Below are 24,388 nucleotides of genomic sequence, written 5' to 3' on the forward strand. Positions count from 1 at the left end.
ATTTCTGCTTCCTGAATGGTCCCAAAATTACTTTATAATGTACCCAGTATAGGATAGATGGTAAATAATGTCAAATATATTCATGTCTAATCATTATCAGATTAAATTTATTCACTTACATTCACCCATTCTACCTTCACAAACAATTATTGATTGCAATGACCAACATTTGTAGAAATAGAGCAAAGTGTTGAGACAACTCTTGTCCTCAAGGTTTTCAATCAAAGTAGGGGTGATATAACCTAGTCATTCTCCAAACTGATGTTTAAATAATAACTTGTAGACTCCAAAGCATGAAATACTGCAGTACTTACCTTCTAATACAGAGACAAGGCAGACCTTTTCTATTTATATTATGTACACCTTAAACCATGATTGAGACATTCTCAAGGCTTCCTAGGTGGCTCAGTGGTAAAGAATTCACCTGCCAAGCAAGAGATGCAGATTCAATCTCTGGGTCAGGAAGATCCCCTAGAGAAGGAAATGGCAACTTACTCCAGTATGCTTGCCTGGGAAATCCCATGGACAGAGGAGCCTAGAGGGCTGTGGTCCATGGGGTCCCAAAAGAGTTAAACAGGACTTAGCAATTAAAACAACAACAACAGACACTCTCAACTTTACTCTGCCAGTCAGTAGCCTCATTGGAACAGGATCTAATAACCTTCCTGCCACTCTGCCAAAAGGAGCAATAACATGTATACATGGATAATAGGATGTCTCATCAAACCATTACCAGATTTCTGAGAAAGGAAATTTAATGTCTGTACAAAATAAGGTGGCTTCTTGGAGGGGGAGTATATTAAGGCTGACTTTTCAAGTATATTCGTAATTGGTTTAGTGCAGTCTCTAACATTATCTCACATTGGTTATGAGAAGATTCTCCTGCTGAAGAGTTTCCCCAGGGCAGCCTTCATGTCCCGATTCCTCAGACTGTAGATGAAAGGATTTAACATTGGAGCCACTGCGATGTACATCACAGTTATCACAGAGTCCTTTAGGCTGTAACTAGTCAGAGGGCGGAAGTACATGCCCATGACTGTCCCATAATACAGAGAAACAACTGTGAGGTGGGAACCACAGGTGGAGAAGGCTTTGAGCACACCTTTGGTGGATGGAACCTGTAAGACTGTGGAAAAGACCTGAACATAAGAGATGATGATGCATAGTAATGGCACAGAGAAAACAGCAGCCCCCAGGTACATCATCTTCACATTAAAGTGGGTGTCAGAACAGGACAGCTTGAGCAAAGAGGCAATGTCACAGTAGAAGTTGGCTACTTCCTGGTTTCCACAGAAGGACAGGCTAGCTGTGAGCAGAGTGTGCGGGAAGGCATTGGCATTTCCAATCACCCAGGACCCAATGACTAGCAGGACACAAGTCCATGGGCTCATAATTGTTGTGTAATGAAGTGGGCGGGTGATGGCCACAGCTCGATCATAGGCCATAGCAGCCAGGATGTAACTGTCTGTGTTACCCAGAGCTAACATGAAACACATCTGTGTTAGGCATCCTCCAAAGGAGATGGCTCTGGTGCCCAGGAGATGGTTGGCCAATGCCTTAGGGATAGTCACAGAGGAGAAGAAGATATCAACGAAGGAGAGGCTGGCAAGGAGAAAATACATGGGGTTGTGGAGGCGAACATCGCAGCGAATGGCCAAGATGATGAACAGGTTTCCAATCAGTGTGATGGGGTAAATGAACAGAAAGAGGATGAAGAAGACATCTTCCTCTTCCTGCTGACCGCTAACTCCCAGGAGGATGAAATCAAGGGTAGAGGACTGGTTGTCTTCTCTCATGGATCCTTCAGCAGGAAAGGGGAGAGGAATCCAGAATTAATAGTGAAATGCTGTGTATAATGTTCTTTTTAAACCACTACTTTTGACTCCTGTGGTTGCTGTGTTCAATACCTGGGCTTACCAAATCCAGGAATGGGCAGTGCATTGCAGGTAAAACATCCCTGTTGGTCCGTGGGGCTAGCTGACAATTAGCCGTGGACACTCATTCTAAGAAGTAAGTCATCTATGAAGTGCCCATCCTCCCCAGTCCCAGCACCATTCCCAAACACCTAGGGTTTAATTATTTAACAGGCAATTAAGTTCATACATATTTGATGTGCTAGAAACTTTGTTAGTTCCTGAGGCAGAAGCATAAATATGGGAAAAGCACAACTTATCCATTTTTATTCATATATGGCAAAGTCTGCTTCAAGGGCTTTAAAACTTCATGGAGAAGCCAGAACCCTACGCTAATCTTCTCACACATGAAAAGCAAAGGATAATATTTTGGAGTCTTTGAGAAAGCATTCCAGTGCAAAGGATACCTAGTACATGAAGAACCCTGAATGACTGGAAAGTGTTCCAGTGACTAAACTGAGAATGAGCCCCAGAGTCCAGGACATCACAACTGCGTACACTGGCATCAGAAAATTGAAGATCATAAAGACCATCTGGGTTAGGTCATAGCAAAGTGAAATCAGTGAATTTACTTCTTGGGCATCTCATTTTTAAAGTAAACATTCACATTTGATATGTTTCTTCTATATTCCAAACTCTTAATATATGTGATCATAATGTTTTTCTCTTTGACCTTCCTTATCTTTTTATTATTATTATTATCTCCTTTGGTGACTCATCCAATTTCATGGTGACTTTCAACTACTACTTAGCAGAAATGGATAGAAAGGACAAAGTAGATAGAATTCAGAGTTGTTTTCAAGGAAAATTCAAGAGAAACTCTAGATATACTAAAAGATTTAGGCAAGTTAGTTGCACAATAATCAATATTAAAATACTGATATTGTCTTATGTTTCTGTTGTTAGTCATTCAGTCATGTCCCATTCTTTGCAATCCCATGGACTGTAGCCTGCCAGGCTCCTCCATCCATGGGATTCTCCAGGCAAGAATAGTGGAGTGGGTTGCCATTTCCTTCTCCAGGGGAACTTCCCGACCCAGGGACTGCTAGTCGATTCCCTTAGCAGCACTTACCCGGCCACTTGTCCTATACATTCAAAATTATAATTTTTTAAAATTATTCCCATTCATGATAGCAAGAGAAATTTTAAGAAATAGAGAAATAATTCTTTAAAAAAGAGGAGGTCCCGACTGGCTGGGAAAAGCTACAAAACTTTACCAAACAACAAGAAACAAATAATTTAAAAAATAGGGAGATAAATATTATTAACAGAAGTTTCAATATTGTATAATTGAAATGTCAGTTTACCTCTAATTAGTTTATGAGTTCATCACAATCCCAATCAAGATACCATAGGTTTCTTTAAAAGATGATATTTACTAAACTGATCCAAAAATTCATGTAGTCTGAGAATAAAGAGCCAAGAGAACTAAGAGAGTTTGAGGAATGAGAATAAGGAGAAAGAAACTGACCTGTCAGTTATTAAAATGATTTACTCTGGTAATTCAGACAGTGGAGTGGAACTGGCATAGGAATAGACAAACAGATCTATGTAATATGTTCAGTTCAGTTCAGTCGCTCAGTCGTGTCTGACTCTGCGACCCCATGAATCGCAGCACGCCAGGCCTCCCTGTCCATCACCAACTCCTGGAGTTCACTCAGACTCATGTCCATCGAGTCAGTGACGCCATCCAGCCATCTCATCCTCTGTTGTCTCCTTCTCCTCCTGCCCCCAGTTCCTCTCCCAGCATCAGAGTCTTTTCCAATGAGTCAACTCTTCTCATGAGGTGGCCAAAGTCCTGGGGTTTCAGCTTTAGCATCAGTCCTTCCAAAGAAATTCCAGGGCTGATCTCCTTTAGAATGGAGTGGTTGGATCTCCTTGCAGTCCAAGGGACTCTCAAGAGTCTTCTCCAACACCACAGTTCAAAAGCATGAATTCTTCAGCACTCAGCCCTCTTCATAATACAACTCTCACATCCATACATGACCACAGGAAAAACCATAGCCTTGACTAGATGGACCTTAGTCAGCAAAGTAATGTCTCTGCTTTTGAATATGCTATCTAGGTTGCTCATAACTTTTCTTCCAAGGAGTAAGCGTCTTTTAATTTCATGGGTGCAATCACCATCTGCAGTGATTTTGGAGCCCAGAAAAATAAAGTCTGACACTGTTTCCACTGTTTCCCCATCTATATCCCATGAAGTGATGGGACCAGATGCCACGATCTTCATTTTCTGAATGCTGATGAGATGGCTGGATGGCATCACTGACTCGATGGACATGAGGGAATCAAGAGGCTTTTTAGGTCCTCTTCACTTTCTGCCATAAGGGTGGTATCATCTGCATATCTGAGGTTATTGATATTTCTCCCGGCAGTCTTTATTCTAGCTTGTGTTTCTTCCAGTCCAGCGTTTCTCATGATGTACTCTGCATAGAAATTAAATAAGCAGGGTGACAATATACAACCTTGACACACTCCTTTTCCTATTTGGAACCAGTCTGTTGTTTCATGTCCAGTTCTAACTGTTGCTTCCTGACCTGCATACAGATTTCTCAAGAGGCAGGTTAGGTGGTCTGGTATTCCCATCTCTTTCAGAATTTTCCACAGTTTATTGTGATCCACACCGTCAAAGGCTTTGGCACAGTAGAGAGTTAGAAACAGATCCAACACTTATTAGAAACTGATACTAAACATAGTTGGTTTAGTACTAGGCAGGGAAAGGATAGAATGTACATTTGGTAAAGAGTTCTGGGACAGTTGGATATCTATAACACATGTATGCCTGCTATATTTAAAATGGATAACCAACAAGGACTTACTGTATAGCACAGGGAACTCTGCAATGTTATGTAACAACCTAAATGGGAAAAGAATTTGAAAAAGAATAGATAAATATGTATATGTATAACTGAATCACTTTGCTGTACATCTGAAACTAACACAACATTGTCAGTCACCTATGAAAGTGCAAGTCACTCAGTTGTGTCCAACTCTTTTTTGACCCCGTGTAATAGTCCATGGAGTTCCCCAGGCCAGAATACTGGAGTGGATACCTATTCCCTTCTCCAGGGTATCTTCCAACCCAGGGGTTGAACCCAGGTCTCCTGCTTTTGCAGGAGGATTCTTTACCAGCTGAGCCACCAAGGAAGCCCAGAATCAAGTATACTATAACATAAAAAAGTTGTTTCCTGAAAAAAGAAAATACAGAAAAATGATTTTTAAAGGATGAGTTCAAAAAAGCAAAGTTCAGGAAATTTAGAGAGAGATTCTGTTTATGAAATCCGGCTTCCTCCACACTATTTCTCCTTGTGCTGGCTGGATGGAAATGTCCAAGAGGCTGGATGGGACGATGGAATCAATGGGACATGGGACATGGTGGAATGAGCCTGTGTCCCTTGGAGAACCATCATCCACCAAGGACACCCACTGAGACTGTTACATAAGGGGAAAACCTTTATACTGTTTAAACCATTGCATTTGTTATGTATTTGTTACCATAGTCTGGAATATCCCAAGTAATTCACTAGTTTTTACAAAAGGACTTCTAATCAATGACTGCTTCAATCTGTAATAAATTTATGCACCTATTCTGAATGTCTCTTATAGTACACATCAAGTTTATAGTACACACATAGGCACAGGGAATGCAGATAAAATTATCTTTCCCCTGAACAGGATGTGCCTTTTCATTTCTGCACCTAAGTGAATTTGATTTTCTCTCTTGAATGCCTTTCCCTATATTTACATGAAATCATAATATCTCACAGTTGAGAGGGTTAGTAAAACTGGAAGGTTCAGAGACCACAGTTAGCTTATATGGCGAAGAAGGGTAATGCTTAGAGTTGAGGCTCTTGGCAACATGGCAGACTTAGCCAATGTCAGCAGGTCCCATTCCAATGAAAATACATAGAAATTATAAATAAGCTTACTAAGTAATTAGTGGTGTTTGAGGTGGGCCATGGGCTTCCTTGATGGCTAAATAGTAAAGAATCTACCTGCAATGCAGGAGATGAAGGAGATTCAATTTCGGTCCCTGGGTCAGGAAGATCCCCAGGAAGAGGGCAGCCCATGCCAGTATTCTTGCCTGGAAAATCTCATGGACAGAAGAGCCTGGTGGGCTAGTCCATACAGTTGCAAAACGACAGAGCACACATGCACAATAAGTAATTAAGAATGCATACCCAAAGCTAAAAGAAAGAAATGGGGACATGTAGCCATGAGAAGCAGAACAAGAGTTGTAAGCAAAGCTGATGCTGCGATGAACCCTTGAGGTTTCAACCAGGAGTTAGGTCTGAAGGCTGGGATCTGGGGTGTTAATGATCCTTATACAAGATGTGGTCACACACTTGCATGAAGCAGGAAATTTGATTTGAGTCTCTGTGTAAAACACTTAAGGATTTTCCTGTTGATGAAAAGAGCACTAGGAAAAAACAATTGCCATATAAGACTTGGAAAGGAAAAAACAAAATGGATAAAATTCATTGAAAATGTGATTGCTTCCCAAGAAAATCCAAGAGTTTCTAGATGAACTAATGGGTTTCAGCCTATGTTTGTGATGTATCAATATTATAAAATCAATAATGACAGCCTACCCAAACTTTTGCCGTTCTCCTCAAACCCACCATGCTCCCTACATCATTACTCTCCCAGTAACACAGGTGTCAGGCTTCCCAGGTGGCTCAGTGGTGAAGAATCCGCCTGCCAGTGCAGGAGATGCAGGAGATGTGGGTTCGATCTCTGGGTCAGGAAGATCCCCTGGAGTAGGAAATGGCAACCCACTGCAATATTCTTGCCTGGGAAATCCCATGGACAGAGGCGGCTGGTGGTCTATAGTCCATAGAGTCACAAAAGTGTTGGGCATGACTGAGTGGCTAAACAACAATAAAACATAGGTGTCACATCCCTCTTCACTGAGAAACTTAAACCCTTAAGGAAATATTCCCTCAATATTTGCCCCAGAACATCATTTCCGTACACATACTTCCATTCTGTTCTTTCTCTTCAAAAACTTAGAAGAAAAGTGTAAGTGCATATTCACACCTTTATTCTCTTTGGCTTCTTTAGCTATATAACTCCACCAGTCTTTCAGCTGTGGTATTTTCTTCCTCCAGTTTCTACCTTTATACCAGCTCTTTCGCATTGACTGGTAAATATCATATCCTCTTTCGTCATTCAACAAACGTTCCACACTCCTACAACTCTTTCTACCTACTATCCCATTTTAAACCTATGTTCTTCTTTTTTCAGACAGGCTTCTTTATAGAGATGTCTGCCTACTGGATCCAAAAGTATATTTTAACCTGCTTGTGATTGTGTCTGTCTCTTTAAATCACTCACTGTCTACTTACCACCTAACAGATGAAGTCCAGGTTTAATTTCATGGAGAAAACTCAAGGACAAAGAATTCATACAATGGGAAAATACGTTAGGCAGAAATGGATTGCGTATCTCTTTTTCGACTGTTCTGGGTGATCATTGCAGTGCCTGGGCTCTAGAGTGCACAGACTTAGTCGCCCCATGGCATGCGGCATCTTAGTTCCCCAACCAGAGATTGAACCCCTGCATTGGAAGGTCGATTCTTAACCTCTGGACCACCAGGGAAGTTCTAGATTATGTATCTTTAATAGGGGCACAGGATATAGTGGGAAAATCAGTCTGGAAAGGAGGTTTAGATTCTTCATTGTCTGAGCCATCAGGATTCCAGGCAATTCAGTTCACCATTTTTCCACGTGATAAAATGACAATAATTCTACTTACTGTTGGGACCAGCCTAACAACCTGAGGGAGCAGTGCAGCAGAAGAATAAAGAAAAAGAAGACTCAGAAATAAAGTGAGGATCAGGGGGCTGATGCCATTCTCAGGCAAAAGCCCAGATCCCAATCCTCGAATGCCTTTTATTGTTAACTTTTACTTCCTTATTTGTGCTCTAGAGATACCTGTTCTTTACAATCTCAGGTCGGGGATAAAGATATACAATGCACAGTCCTCAATGTCAAACCTTCAGGCCTTTCATGACTCTGTTTAGCCCTTCAGCTAGTGAAGACCTTTCTCAGCAACTCCCTCAAGGCTCTGGTCATGAGAACAGTCACTGATGGTTTTCCATCAATCACATCAGTACTTCAACATCTTGTTTTCAAGATGTCTTTCTATGATGTACTTTTTACTGCTCCCAGCCCTTCGCCTGGGGGTGATGAGAAAGTCATTCTTATTTTTCAAAGAAGCCCCGGTAATTATAGTACAAGCCTGTGCATAGCATATTCCCTCCACTTACCTCTTGGAAGTTTAGCAAGAGTCAAAAGAGATAATGCATGCAGTGCAGTTGCTGGCTATCTATCCCTTGCTGTGTCTATCATAGAGTCCCTTGTCCAATATCTGCTGCTCCTACTGGGCAGTCAGCTCAGATGCTGCCAAAAAGGCTCCTGGTCCCGTGGCCTTCCCTTCTCTCTCATGAATGGGAAGCTTGCAGTAGCTGGTTTAGCACTGTTAGCATTCCTTCTGGGGGGCAGGCACACTGGAAAAAATGCTAGTCAGTCATAAGCCTAGAGATCAGTTTTTTAGCTCCCTGTCCCTGATGAAAAGGAGATAGGACTAGGGTGGTTTGGAAAGAAGAGACTCAGGTTTCCCAACCTTAGAGCAGAAAAGACAGATGAATCTGTCCTGAATGGAGCCTCCAGATGAAAACTCTGGCTTCATGGAAGCAGAGTGTGTTATAGCATAGAGAAAATCGTGACTTATTCACCACGTTATAAAGTCCCGAAACAGGACTCCTGTGGGTCCTCTTCAGGCCAAATGAAGTCAGACCATTGGTGAGATCTGTTGATGTACTCCTATAGCTATGCCCTGAGGGGATAGAGAGGCCCATAAGAGTAATTATTCTAGAGTTCTCCATGAAGGAAGGTTGAGCGAGATGGCTTCCCAGTGAGTGTGTCTCTAGCGTCCGAGCATTGGGCTGACCTATTCTATCCTATTCAGCTTAAACTTGGAGCTACCGCTTGGGAGCAACAAGGACTGTGATACAACTGAGCTCTTGGTTTTACTTCCAGCCTACACTGAAGCCTTTCTAGTGTGAAGTGTGGCAAAGAAGAATGATCCTATTTTCTTTCCTCTACCATTTGATTGGGGGGGGGGTGATTAGTCATGGTGGGAATTATACTTTATCTAGCATGCTGATGGTGGGTCTCCTACTTCTTCAGATTCTTAAACCTGGAAAGGGCCTGATGTTATCTAGTCCATTTCATGTATGTGTTATCTTTATAACAACCTTTGATTAATGGTTGTTATCCTGTGACCAAGTGTCTGTGGCAGAGAGAGCACTGAGTTTCTATAGGGGAGCATGGCGAAGACAGTGAGCTCTGGCTGGGTTTCATTCCTAGCTCTGCCTCTTACTGGAGCTTCCCAGGTGGTATTAGTGGTAAAGAACCCACCTGCCAATGCAGCAGACATAAGAGATGCAGATTTGATTCCTGAGTCAGGAAGATCCCCTGGAGAAGGAAATGGCAACCCACTCCAGTATTCTTACCTGAAAAATCTCATGGACAGAGGAGCCTGGCAGACTGCATTCCATAGATTCACAAAGATTCAGACAGGGCTGAAGTGACTGAACATGCAACATGCCTCTTCCTGGCTGTGACTGACTTTGGATAGTTATTTAATGTACTGACTCATTTCTATAACTGGAATAACAACGCAGCAGCAACAACAACTATATCCTCATAAAGTTGTTATAAGGATCAAATGGATTAATATCTGAAAAGTCTTTAATAAAACAAAGCCTAGCACAGAGTTGTTGTTTAGTCACTAAGTCTTGTCCATCACTTGCTACCCCATGGACTGTAGCCTGCCAGATTCCTCTGTCCATAGGATTTCCCAGACAAGAATACTGGAGTAGGTTGCCATTTCCTTCTCCAGGGGATCCTCCCAACCCAGGGTTCAAACCCACATCACTTGCATTGCAGGTGGATTCTTTATTGCTGAGCCAGCTGGAAAGCACATAGTTAGCAGTTAGTAAAGATTAACTGTTATTTTACTATTTATTTTTCTGCTTTCTTCATGTAATTGTATAACTCTCCAAAATCTTTCATTAGAGGCTGCACATGGTAGTCATTGGAAACTTTTTAAAATTACATTTTCTTGTAGACAAGGTTCAGGTTATGCTTCCTGTTGCTCTGTTGTTACTTGCTGTGGGTTCAGATCACATTTCAAGGTGCATACCATGACATCCCATGGTATACTTTCTTCTTAGGAATAACATTCTGCTCTTGGTGTCATTCTCAGAATCTCTTGTGATTTCAAACTTTATTTACTGGGGTACCCATTAGGGTCAAGGAACTATATTGGAATAATATAGTTATAGAATAATATATAAAAGGACTATGAAGGAAATAATGCTTTAACACTCAAATATTTGCAGATATTATCTGTGGGCAGTGATTACAGCTTCATTAACATATCAAGAATACCTGACCATTCCTTTCCTCCCAAAGAGAAATGAATCTCTGAAGAGAAAAAGAGGCTAAACTGAATTGTTTCTTGGGCAAATTCCAGGCTTGATTAAATCACTTCTCCTTTAAAGATGTCTTTTAAAAGTAGAAATGATATATGGGAGGTGGTCCTAAGGTGGCGGAGGAATAGTACGGGGAGACCATTTTCTCCCCCACAAATTTATAAAAAGAACATTTAAACGCTGAGTAAACTCCACAAAACAACTTCTGAATGCCAGCAGAGGACAGCAGGCACCCAGAAAAGCAGCCCATTGTCTTTGAAAAGAGGTAGGAAAAAATATAAAAGACCAAAAAAAAAAAAAGAGACAAAAGAGGAGCTCCATCCTGGGAAGGGAGTCTTAAAAACAGAGAAGTTTCCAAACACCAGGAAACACTCTCACTGCTGAGTCTGTGGCGAGCCTTGGAAGCACAGAGGGCAACATAACAGGGAGGAAAAATAAATAAATAATTTAAACCCACAGATTACGAGCCCAAAGGTAACTCCCCCAGCAAAGAAGCAGTGCAGATGCCTGCATCCACCACTAGCAAGCAGGGGCTGGGCAGGGAGGCGTGGGCTGCATTGCTTAGAGTAAGGATCAGGCCTGAAAGCCCAGAGGGTAATCAGAGCGAACTAACTTGGGCTAGCAAACCAGACTGTGGGATAGCTACCATGAAAAAGCTCTAACATAAGACACTGCCAAGACCACGCACAGAACAAAGGATGGAACAGAATTAGCTGGCTGCAGACCATCCCCCTCCAGTGATAGGCAGCCAGACCCGGAAGCGGGCAATCGCAGCCCCAGAGAGACATTATCTACCAAACTGCAAGCAGGCTTCTTTGCTAACTAAGACTTCTTGGGGTTCTGGACAGTCATCATCTGCCTGAGAAGGTGCGTCAGTTGTACATCCAGAAAACTGAGCAGCAGGGACAGGAGAGGCGATAAGTCGCAGTGACCACTCTCGCCAAACACCTCATCACCTGAGCTGCTTGGACCTGGGAAGGGATCAAAACGCAGGCCCAATGGAGTCTGTGCCTCTGAGGACTACCCCAGTGCCTGAACCTGAGCGCTTAGACCTGGGAGGTGCATGCAGCCCAGGGCCGGCCTTGGACGGTTCCCGGGGGAGCAACCTAGAGCCTGAGCTGTGTGGGCAGGGAGGGCACATGTGCTGTGAATGAGGGAAGGCCCAGTGTGGTTGAGACACTGCAAGCACACGCCAGTGTTATTTGTTTGCACCGTCCCTCCCTCCCCACAGTGCGACTGAACAAGTGAGCCTAAAAAAGGTGTCCACTAGCGCCCCCCCTTGTGTCAGGGCGGAAATCAGACACTGAAGAGACCAGCAAACAGAAGAAGCTAAAACAGAGGGAACCACCTTGGAAGTGACAGGTGCAACAGAGTAAAACCCTGTAGTTAGTACCAACTACATAGGAAGGGGCCTATAGATCTTGAGAAATATAAGCTGGACCAAGGAACTATCCAAAAATGAACTGACCCCACACTGCCCACAACAACACCAGAGAAAGTCCTAGATATATTTTTACTATTTTTATGATCATTTTTTTTCCTTTTTTTAAAACTTTTTTAAAATTTTAAGTCCTCTATTACTCCTTTAATTTTCATTATAACCTACTATTACTTTTCAAAAAAAGACCCTATTTTTTAAAGCAAACTTAATATACATATATATTTTAAAATAATTTTTGTGACTTTGTGTTTTTTTTTCTTCTTCTTTTCTTTAATATTGTATTTTTGAAAATCCAACCTCTACTCTAGATTTTTAATCTTTGCTCTTTGGTATTTGTTTTCAATTTTGTACCTTTAAAAACCCAGTCTTCAGTACCCATTTTTACTTGGGAGTGAGATTACTGGCTTGACTGCTCTCTCCTCCTTTGGACTCTCCTTTTTCTCCATCAGGTCGCCTCTGTCTCCTCCCTCCCCCTTCTCTTCTCTACACAACTCTGTGAATCTCTGTGTGTTCCAGATGGTGGAGAACACTTAGGGAACAGATCACCGGCTGGATCTGTCTCTCTCCTTTCCATTCCTCCCGTTTATCCTCCTGGCCACCTCTGTCTCCTTCCTCCCTCTTCTCTTCTCTGTATAACTCCATGAACATTTCTGAGTGGTCCAGACTGTGGAGCACACATAAGGAAGTGATTACTGGCTAGCTTGCTCTCTCTTCTTTTGATCCCACCTCATCTCATTTGGATCACCTCTAACTCCCTCCTCCCTCTTCTCTTCTCCATGTAACTCTGTGAACCTCTCTGGGTGTCCCTCACTGTGGAGAAACTTCTCATCTTTAACCTAGATGGTTTATCAACAGTGCTGTATAGAAGGAGAAGTCTTGAGACTACTGTAAAAATAAGACTGAAAACCAGAAGCAGGAGGCTTAAGTCCAAATCCTGAGAACCTCAGAGAACTCTTGACTCCAGGGAACATTCATCGATAGGAGCCGATCAAATGCCTCCATCCCTACACTGAAACCAAGCACCAGCCAAGGGCCAACAAGTTCCAGAGCAAGACATACCACGCAAATTCTCCAGCAACATGGGAACACAGCCCTGAGCTTCAATATACAGGCAGCTCAAAGTTACTCCAAAACCATGGACATCTCATAAGTTATTACTGGACACTTCATTGCACTCCAGAGAGAAGAAATCCAGCTCCACCCACCAGAACACCGACACAAGCTTCCCTAACCAAGAAACCTTGACAAGCCACCTGAACAACCCCACCCACACAACCCCACCCACAGTGAGGAAACTCCACAATAAAGAGAACTCCACAAACTGCCAGAATACAGAAAGGCCACCCCAAATGCAGCAATATAAACAAGATGAAGAGACAGAGGAATACCCAGCAGGTAAAGGAACAGGATAAATGCCCACCAAACCAAACCAAAGAGGAAGAGATAGGGAATCTATCTGATAAAGAATTCCAAATAATGATAGTGAAAATGATCCAAAATCTTGAAATAAAAATGGAATCACAGATAAATACCCTGGAGACAAGGATTGACAAGATGCAAGAAAGGTTTAACAAGGACCTAGAAGAAATAAAGAAGAGTTCAATATATGATGAATAATGCAATAAATGAGATCAAAAACACTCTGGAGGCAACAAATAGTAGAATAATGGAGGCAGAAGATAGGATTAGTGAAGTAGAAGATAGAATGGTAGAAATAAATGAATCAGAGAGGAAAAAAGAAAAACGAATAAAAAGAGATGAGGACAATCTCAGAGACCTCCAGGACAATATGAAACGCTCCAACATTCGAATTATAGGAGTTGCAGAAGAAGAAGACAAAAAGAAAGACCATGAGAGAATACTTGAGGAGATAACAGTTGAAAACTTCCCTAAAATGGGGAAGGAAATAATCACCCAAGTCCAAGAAACCCAGAGAGTCCCAAATAGGATAAACCCAAGGCGAAACACCTCAAGACACATATGAATCAAATTAACAAAGATCAAACACAAATAACAAATATTACAAGCAGCAAGGGAAAAACAACAAATAACACACAAGGGGATTCCCATAAGGATAACAGCTGATCTTTCAATAGAAACTCTTCAGGCCAGGAGGGAATGGCAAGACATACTTAAAGTGATGAAAGAAAATAACCTACAGCCCAGATTACTGTACCCAGCAAGGATCTCATTCAAATATGAAGGAGAAACCAAAAGCTTTACAGACAAGCAAAAGCTGAAAGAATTCAGCACCACCAAACCAGCTCTCCAACAAATGCGAAAGGATATTCTCTAGACAGGAAACACAAAAAGGGTGTATAAACCATGCCCCAAAACAATAAAGTAAATGGCAACGGGATCATACTTATCAATAATTACCTTAAGTGTAAATGGGTTGAATGCCCCAACCAAAAGGCAAAGATTGGCTGAATGGATACAAAAACAAGACCCCTATATATGTTGTCTACAAGAGACCCACCTCAAAACAAGGGACACATACAGACTGAAAGTGAAAGGCTGGAAAAAGATATTCCATGCAAATAGAGACCAAAAGAAAGCAGGAGTAGCAAAACTCATATCAGATAAAATAGACTTTAAAACAAAGGCTGTGAAAAGAGACCAAGAAAGACACTAAGTAATGATCAAAGGATCAATCCAAGAAGATATAACAATTATAAATATATATGCACCCCAAATAGGAGCACCACAGTATGTAAGACAAATGCTAACAAGTATGAAAGGGGAAATTAGCAATAACACAATAATAGTGGGAGACTTTAATACCCCACTCACACCTATGGATAGATCAACTAAACAGAAAATTAACAAAGAAACACAAACTTTAAATGATACAACAGACCAGTTAGACCTAGTTGATATCTATAGGACATTTCACCCCAAAACAATGAATTTCACCTTTTTCTCATGTGCTCATGGAACCTACTCCAGGGTAGATCACATCCTGGGCCATAAATCTAGCCTTGGTAAATTCAAACAAATTGAAATTATTCCAAGAATCTTTTTTGACCATAATGCAGTAAGATTAGATCACAATTACAGGAGAAAAACTATTAAAAATGCCAACATATAGAGGCTGAACAACACGCTTCTGAATAACCAACAAATCACAGAAGAAATCAAAAAAGAAATCAAAATATGCATAGAAACGAATGAAAAGGCAAACACAACAACCCCAAACCTGTGGGACACTGTAAAAGCAGTGCTAAGGGGAAAGTTCATAGCAATACAGGCATACCTCAAGAAACAAGAAAAAGTCAAGTAAATAACCTAATTCTACACCAAAGCAACTAGAAAAGGAAGAAATGGAGAACCCCAGGGTTAGTAGAAGGAAGAAAATATTAAAAATTAGGGCAGAAATAAATGCAAAAGAAACAAAAGAGACCATAGCAAAAATCAACAAAGCCAAAAGCTGGTTTTTTGAGAGGATAAAAAAATTGACAAACCATTAGCCAGACTCATCAAGAAACAAAGGGAGAAAAATCAAATCAATAAAATTAGAAATGAAAATGGAGAGATCACAACAGACAACACAGAAATACAAAGGATCATAAGAGACTACTATCAGCAGTTGTATGCCAATAAAATGGACAACGTGAAAGAAATGGACAAATTCTTAGAAAAGTACAACTTTGCAAAACCAAACCAGGAAGAAATAGAAAATCTTAACAGACCCATCACAAGCACGGAAATTGAAACTGTAATCAGAAATCTTCCAGCAATCAAAAGCCCAGGTCCAGATGGCTTCACAGCTGAATTATACCAAAAATTTAAAGAAGAGCTAACACCTATCCTACTCAAACTCTTCCAGAAAATTGCAGAGGAAGGTAAACTTCCAAACTCACTCTATGAGGCCACCATCACCCTAATACCAAAACCTGACAAAGATACCACACAAAAAGAAAACTACAGGTCAATATCACTGATGAACATAGATGCAAAAATCCTTAACAAAATTCTAGCAATCAGAATCCAACAACATGTTAAAAAGATCATACACCACGACCAAGTGGGCTTTATCCCAGGGATGCAAGGATTCTTCAATATCCACAAATCAATCAATGTAATTCACCACATTAACAAATTGAAAATAAAAGCCACATGATCATCTCAATAGATGCAGAGAAAGCCTTTGACAAAATTCAACATCCATTTATGATAAAAACTCTCCGGAAAGCAGGAATAGAAGGAACATACCTCAACATAATAAAAGCTATATATGACAAACCCACAGCAAACATTATTCTCAATGGTGAAAAATTGAAAGCATTTCCCCTAAAGTCAGGAACAAGACAAGGGTGACCACTTTCACCACTACTATTCAACATAGTTCTGGAAGTTTTAGCCACAGCAATCAGAGCAGAAAAAGAAATAAAAGGAATCCAAATTGGAAAAGAAGAATTAAAACTCTCACTGTTTGCAGATGACATGATCCTCTACATGGAAAACCCTAAAGACTCCACCAGAAAATTACTAGAGCTAATCAGTGAATATAGTAAAGCTGCAGGATATAAAATCAACACACAGAAATCCCTTGCATTGTTATACACTAATAATGAGAAAATAGAAAGAGAAATTAAGAAAACAATTCCATTCACCATTGCAACGAAAAGAATAAAATACTTAGGAATATATCTACCTAAAGAAACTAACGACCTATATATAGAAAATTATAAAACACTGGTGAAAGAAATTTAAGAAGACACTAATAGATAGAGAAATATACCATGCTTATGCATTGGAAGAATCAGTATAGTGAAAATGAGTATACTACCCAAAGCAATCTATATATTCAATGCAATCCCTATCAAGCTACCAGCAGTATTTTTCACAGAGCTAGAACAAATAATTTCACAATTTGTATGGAAATACAAAAAACCTCAAATAGCCAAAGCAATCTTGAGAAAGAAGAATGGAACTGGAGGAATCAACCTGCCTGACTTCAGGCTCTACTACAAAGCCACAGTCATCAAGACAGTATGGTACAGTCACAGAGACAGAAATATAGATCAATGGAACAAAATAGAAAGCCCAGAGATAAATCCACACACCTATGGACAAATTAACTTCGACAAAGGAGGCAAGAATATACAATGGATTAAAGACAATCTCTTTAACAAGTGGTGCCGGGAAAACTGGCCAACCACTTGTAAAAGAATGAAACTAGAACACTTTCTAACACCATACACAAAAATGAACTCAAAATGGGTTAAAGATCTAAATGTAAGATGAGAAACTATAAAAATCCTAGAGGAGAACATAGGCAAAACACTTTCTGACATACATCACAGCAGGATCCTCTATGACCCACCTCCCAGAATACTGGAAGTAAAAGTAAAAGTAAACAAATGGGACCTAATTAAAATTAAAAGCTTCTGCACAACAAAGGAAACTATAAGCAAGGTGAAAAGACAGCCTTCGGAATGGGAGAAAATAATAGCAAATGAACCGATGGACAAACAACTAATCTCAAAAATATACAAGCAACTTAAGCAGCTCAATTCCAGAAAAATAAATGACCCAATCAAAAAATGGGCCAAAGAACTAAATAGGCATTTCTCCACAGAAGACATACAGATGGCTAACAAACACATGAAAAGATGCTCAACATCACTCATTATCAGAGAAATGCAAATCAAAACCACAATGAGGTACCATTTCATGCCAGTCAGAATGGCTGCTATCCAAAGGTCTACAAGCAATAAATGCTGGAGAGGGTGTGGAGAAAAGGGAACCCTCTTACACTGCTGGTGGGAATGCAAACTAGACAGCCACTATGGAGAACAGTGTGGAGATTCCTTAAAAAACTGGAAATAGAACTGCCTTATGACCCAGCAATCCCGCTTTTGGGTATACACACCGAGGAAATAGGAATTGAAAGAGACTCATGTACCCCAATGTTCACTGCAGCACTGTTTATAATAGCCAGGACATGGAAGCAACCTAGATGTCCATCAGCAGATGAAAGGATAAGAAAGCCGTGGTACATATACACAAAGGAGTATTACTCAGCCATGAAAAAGAATACATTTGAATTTGTTCTAATGAGGTGGATGAAACTGGAGCCGATTATACAGAGTGAAGTAAGCCAGAAAGAAAAACACCAATACAGTATACTAACGCATATATATGGAATTTAGAAAGATGGTAACGATAACCCTGTATGCGAGACAGCAAAAGAGACACAGATGTATAAAACAGTCTTTTGGACTCTGTGGGAGAGGGAGAGGGTGGGAAGATTTGGGAGAATGGCATTGAAACATGTATAATGTCATATAAGAAATGAATCGCCAGTCTAGGTTCGATGTAGGATACAGCATGCTTGGGGCTGGTATACTTGGATGACCCAGAGGGATGGTTACAGGGAGGGAGGTGGGAGGGGGGTTCAGGATTGGGAACATGTGTACACCTGTGGTAGATTCATGTTGATGTATGGCAAAATCAATACAGTATTTTAAACTAATTAGCCTCCAATTAAAATAATTTAAGTGAAAAAAGATAACAGTAGAAATGACATATGAAATATATAAGAGAAAGGAAATATATAAGAGAAAGGAAGTAACACCTTACATGCTTGGAAGAAAAAACTATCCTTGCAAACAGTTTAAGAAAGTGAAGAGAATAATTTTTTATATAAATTATTTTTTCATGAACTTAAGATATTTTAAAAAGATAGAGCATAAGTCAGACAAAAATTTAGAAGACAATGAGACTGCTCTGCTGACAGCAGACAGAAATGAAAAAGACCCAAAACAGAGATTTTCACTGACATTTTAGGCAAAATTAACATCAGAAAAATAAATCTGTAAGAAAAGTAAGAGGGAAAAAAATCTTGTAAAAGAGAGCTCCTATAAGGCTATCAGAAGATTTCTCAGCAGAGATCTTGCAGATCAGCAGAAGTAGGATGATATATTCAAGGCCTGAATGAAAAAAACTGCAAACCAAGAATAATTTACTCAGAAAAGTTGTTCTTCAGAAACAAATGTGAGAGAAAGTCTTTTTCTAACCAACAGAAGCTGAGACATTCCATCATCTTCAGACTTGCTTTACAAGAAATGCTGAAAGGAGTGCTTCAACCTGAAATGAAAGGTCATGAATTAGTAACATGAAAACATATGAAAATATCCAACGCACTGGTAAAGATAAACCGCGAGTCAGATTCAGATTCTATAATGGAGTGGTGTGGTGACCATTTAACACTAGTTGGAAACAGTGTCAGACTTAATTTTGGGGGGCTCAAAAATCACTGCAGATCGTGATTGCAGCCATGAAATTAAAAGACGCTTACTCCTTGGAAGAAAAGTTATGACCAACGTAGATAGCATATTCAAAAGCAGAGACATTACTTTGCCGACTAAGGTCCGTCTAGTCAAGGCTTTGGTTTTCCCTGTGGTCATGTATGGATGTGAGAGTTGTATTATGAAGAAGGCTGAGCACCAAATAATTGATGCTTTTGAACTGTGGTGTTGGAGAAGACTCTTGAGAGTCCCTTGGACTGCAAGAAGATCCAATCAGTCCATTTAAAGACTCTGAAGCTGGGAGGGATTGGGGGCAGTAGGAGAAGGGGATGACAGAGGATGAGATGGCTGGATGGCATCACTGACTCAATGGACGTGAGTTTGAGTGATCTCTGGGAGTTGGTGATGGACAGGGAGGCCTGGCGTGCTGCAATTCATGGGGTCACAAAGAGTCAGACATGATTGAGCGACTGAACTGAACTAACTTTATAGGTGAGTGACCCACTAGCTTTATTCTGTGTTTGCCTTTAATGGTGAGATTCTTTCTTTCGTAATTTTCTTGTTTCTAGTTACAGCCTTTTCTTTGCAATTTAAAGCATCTCCTTTAACATTTCATGTAAGGCTTGTTTATTGGTACATAAATGAGCTCCTTTAATTTTGCTTCTCTGGGAAGTCTTTATCAACTCCGAAATTTAAATTTGCCAGGTAGAATATTCCACATTGTAAGTTTTTTCCTTTTAGTACTATACTAAGTCCCCTACATATGAGTGAGTTTCATTCCAAGAGTGCTTTTATATGTTCAGTTTGTTCTTAAGTCCAGCAAAGTTAGCCTAGGTACCCAACTAACACAATCCAATATATAGTTGGAGCCTCCTGCATGCATGCTAAGTCTCTTCAGTCATATCTGACTCTTCATGATCCCATGGACTGGAGCCTGACAGGCTCCTCTGTCCATGGGATTATCCAGGCAAGAATGCTGGAGTGGGTTGCCATGCTCTCCTCCAGGGGATCATCTCAACCCAGGGATCAAACTCACATCTCTTACAACTGCTTCGTTGGCAGATGAGTTCTTTACCATTAGTGCCACCTGGGAAGCTCACATAGTACTGTACTGTGAAAGGTTTCTAATACCTTTCACACAAATAATACATAAAAAACAAACATAAAAAATAAAACATTTTTAATCTTATGGTACCATACCTTGAAAAGTACAGTAGTACAGTATAACAGCTGGCATACAGGGGCTGGCATTAAGTGAGCAGGCAGGACGAGTTAGTGACTGGAAGAGGGAGAAGGGGTGGGAGATGAAAGCTAAAGGATATTCAGCAATAGCAGACGGAAGGCAAGCTGCATTTTCACTCACACCTGATGTTGATGACGCAGCTTCTGGTTCCTTGCTGGATTCAATTCTATCTGCTAACTTATGTGATTGGACATGAAAATGCTCATTCTCATGTTTGAAAGTTCGAAACGTAAAGGTTTGTATGTAGGGGACATACTGTATCATGCTAATCCCTTCTGGCCTATAAAGTTTCTGATGAAAAATCAGCTGATAGTCTTATGGGTGTTCCCTCGTACATAACTAGCTGTTTCTTACTGCATTGAAGACTCTCTATATCTTTAACTTCTGGCATTTCAGTTGTAATGTGCCATCATGTGGGTCTCTTTGGTCATCCTGTTTGGGACTTTCTGTGTTTCTTGGCCTTGGATGTCAATTTCCTTCACCAGGTGAGGGAAGTTTTACATTTATTTTTGGCTGTACTTGGTCTTTGTTGCTACATGCAGGCTTTCTCTCGTTGTGGTGAGCAGGAGCTACTCTCCAGTTGCAAGGCGAGGGCTCATTGTGGTGGCTTCTCTTGTGGTGGCGTGGGGCTCAAGAGCTTGCAGGATTCAGCAGTTGTGGCCCGGGGCCTTAGTTGCTCCGCAGCATGTGGAATCTTTCCAGACCAGGGATTGAACCTGTGTTCCCTGCGTTGGCAGGCAGATTCATATCCACTGGACCAGCAGGCAAGTTCCTAGGGAAGGTTTTAGTCAGCCCAAGAGACAGACAGTTAGTAACTTTTCTGAAAGGAAATCCCAGTGCTGCTGGACCACATCCTTCCCCCTTTTCAGCAATGCTCCTGAGGGGATGTAAAGGGCATGGGGCAATTACTAAGCTTCAAACTCTCACAGGACCCCTGAGAGGGCTCTCCCTGAGGCTACCTGGGAAATACATAAATAGCACAATTGCCCTTATAGCCCAGAGCTGGGAACCCTAGGGTTACTCTGGAGGTCCTGGTGTTAGTGAACAGAAACACTCCCATCTGCACCCTGCCCCAGAAGCAGGCAACCTGGACATGAGCCTGTTTTTACGTTCGTTGCTCCACATGGGAACAGCCTCTGAGTCCTCAAGCAGATTTTTCATGTTAATTTCCAATGACGTAGACCTTTGAAGAAGAAGCAGTAGGTCGTCCTTGATGAACATGGGCAGGAAGGTAAGCTCCACAGCTGGAGTGGAACACAAGCCCCAGTACAGCCCCCATGCACAACAGCAAACACTGCCCAAGCTGTCCTGGTGCAGTGAGGACTGTGAAGGTAGATAAAGCTTTCTCTCAATCTCTGAAATGTCAGGTCAAGAAGGGAGGAAAAGACCTAAGTATTTGTTAAGAAAAGCATAATGAAATCTTGACACTTGCATAGTTTGGGAGGAAGGATGATGTAAACCTAAAAGTCTTTTCACCAGAAGACGAGAGATTTCCCAGGCAGTTTATGGGAGCTGCCTAAAACGAGGGCACAGTCAATAGGTGATGGGGAAAACCAGGCAAAGTAGTTTCTCTGCAGGCTGGTATGCCCAGAAGGGCTCCACAGAGACAACAGGGTGGGGGGGGGGTGTATTATTTATTGATTTACTTATGGCTGTCCTGGGTCTTTGTTTTCCCGAGTTGCGGCGAACGGGGGCTACCCGCTAGTTGCGGTGCTCAGGCTTCTCACTGCAGGGGGTTCTCTGGTTGCAGAGTGCAGGCTCTGGGGCACGCAGGCTTCAGTAGTCACTGCACGTGTTCTTGTAGTTGGAGCTCCTGAGTTCTAGAGCACAAGCTCAGTAGTTGTGGTGCACAGGCTTAGTGCCTCTGCCATGCGTGTAATCTTCCTGGATCTGGGATAGAACCCATGCCTCCTACACTGGCAGGCAGATTCTTAACCACTGAGCTGCAACAGGGAAGCCTAGCAGGGGATTTTAGAACCAGCCCTCCTCTGCCCCCTGGACAGTGTGAAGGACAGTTTCTTTCATACACAGAAAAGTCCAAGGCGAATTTTCTAGGATGGCTGAGGATTTCATATTTTGTTAATAGCCCCTTCAGGGAAACTCAGAAAGCCAGGCACTCTGAAAAGGGGAGTCTGTGTTTTGACTGGGAAATTCCTTCCCTTGAGACTGATTCTTGGTATTGGGTGGCCCAAGCTTGGATGGGAATTGGGAATGTGCACCCTCGGTCAAGGCAAGGCTGAAGCTGGTCTATGTCAGTACAAGGTTCTGGACTCCTTGAATGTAGGGCCCATGGGTATAGCACCCATCCTTCCATCCACACAGGAATTCAGGGCAGCTGCCTCTTTGCTTCTCTTGTGTTTGTGGAACTCAGTTTTCTGAAGGTAAAATGGAGGCATTGAATTCTGCCTCCTCCAGTGTTCATGCCTTCATACACTCAGACATGGTCGATTTCTTGAACATTTCTTTGGTGCCTGGCATTATCTTATACACCGAGGAAGCACGTGGTGAACAGAACACACAGAGACCCTCAGTTCCCAAAGGTTTCATTCTGGTGTTGAAGCCTGGACTTAAAGAAGTAGATATTGTAAATTATCTAGGTGTTGGAAGAGGGGTGTGAAGGTTGACATCAGAACACCCAGCAAGATGCAGGGAGCTGGAGAAATCCTCCTAGGGATGTTTGTGCTGGAATCCCAGGGATGAGCAGGACCCGAAGCAGAAACAGGTGGGTGGGAAGTGGTGCTGGAGAGTGTTCCAGGCAGAAGGAAGGATAACTGAGAACATCCAGTGATGAGGATTGGGGGGAGGGTGATATTGAGAGGATCTTGTGTGTTTAAGAAGCTGATAAATATCGTATTTGGTGCTAACAGAGCAGGCAGTGTCAGATGGTAGTGTTGAATGGACAGGTCACAGGGAGATAATCAGGATCAAGCAGGCACCAATGGAGGGAACTCAGGGTACCCAGGATGGCATCTGTTGGCCATCAGTAGAAGAGCATCGGCATGAACAGCTAGTTGGCCAGTAGGATGCTATCCAAGCCCAACTGTCAGCTCTTCTGGCCTTTCTCTCTTCTAAAGTATGGTATACCAGTGGCAGTAGAAGTCACAAGAGTAAAGAGCAGATCCAGATTCTGCTAGTGATCAGAGTATGACCTTGGGGCACATCATTCAGCATCTTTGAACCTCAGTTTCGTCTTAGCAAAGGATGACAGCAGTGTCTGCTTCCAGTGGCCCTGGAAATTAGGATGTTCTTGGGTCAGGGCTTCAGCTCAGTTGCTTAGCCATGTCCAATGCTTTGTGACCCCATGGACTGCAGCACACCAGGCTTCCTGTCCATCACCAACTCCCGGAGTTGCTCAAACTCATGTCCATCGAGTTGGTGATGCCATCCAACCATCTCATCTTCTGTTGTCCCCTTCTCGTCCCCCCTTCAGTCTTTCCCAGCATCAGGGTTTCTTCCAATGAGTCAGTTCTTCACATCAGGTGCTCAAAGGATTGGGCTTCTGGTAGGATGCATTGAATGGAAGTTCTGTTCCTTTAACACTGTCCTCCCCCTGCCCCCCTTCTCTGGTATCCTTCCCTTCCTCTGCAGGGAGGCTCTGGCAGGAACCTGCTCTGCTGTTTGACTTTTAAAATTGCAGGATAATTGCTTTACAATGTTGTGTTAGTTTCTGCTGTACAACAACATGAATCAGCTATCTTGCTGTTTGACTTTATGGATGCTCTTTTCTTGGGAGGGTCTTGCTCTGAGCCTGTGGAGTTAGACATGCAGCCTGGCGTGCTGCGTCCTGCCCTGTCCAGGTGAGCCCCTCCCCTTTCTGGCCTCTCTAGACATCACTTACCTTCCTCCCCTCTCCCCGCTTCTGCGTGTTGCTCTTGGGAACACATTGCTGACGGACATGCTAGATTGTACTTTTGATGTCAGTTTATTTCTCCTTTCTTCCTTTTTGGGGGAAGGTAGGGAAAAAGCTCCCCTTGTTCTTTGCGTTACTTGCACTGCCTCCCTGTGGGAAGTTGAGGTTGTGCATCCGTCTGC

At 41.9% G+C, this 24,388-nt stretch overlaps 1 protein-coding gene across 1 annotated transcript; it reads right to left on the reverse strand.

Annotated features, from left to right (window-relative positions):
- Window positions 1-866: 866 nt before the first annotated feature.
- Window positions 867-1,796, reverse strand: LOC138414651 (olfactory receptor 1A1-like). Its single transcript, XM_069542386.1, has one exon. It carries the CDS (start codon window positions 1,794-1,796, stop codon window positions 867-869), a length of 930 nt encoding a protein of 309 aa, XP_069398487.1.
- Window positions 1,797-24,388: the final 22,592 nt, after the last annotated feature.

Source organism: Ovis canadensis, chromosome 11 (genome assembly GCF_042477335.2).
Source record: "Ovis canadensis isolate MfBH-ARS-UI-01 breed Bighorn chromosome 11, ARS-UI_OviCan_v2, whole genome shotgun sequence".
In the NCBI taxonomy this organism is placed as follows: domain Eukaryota; kingdom Metazoa; phylum Chordata; class Mammalia; order Artiodactyla; family Bovidae; genus Ovis; species Ovis canadensis.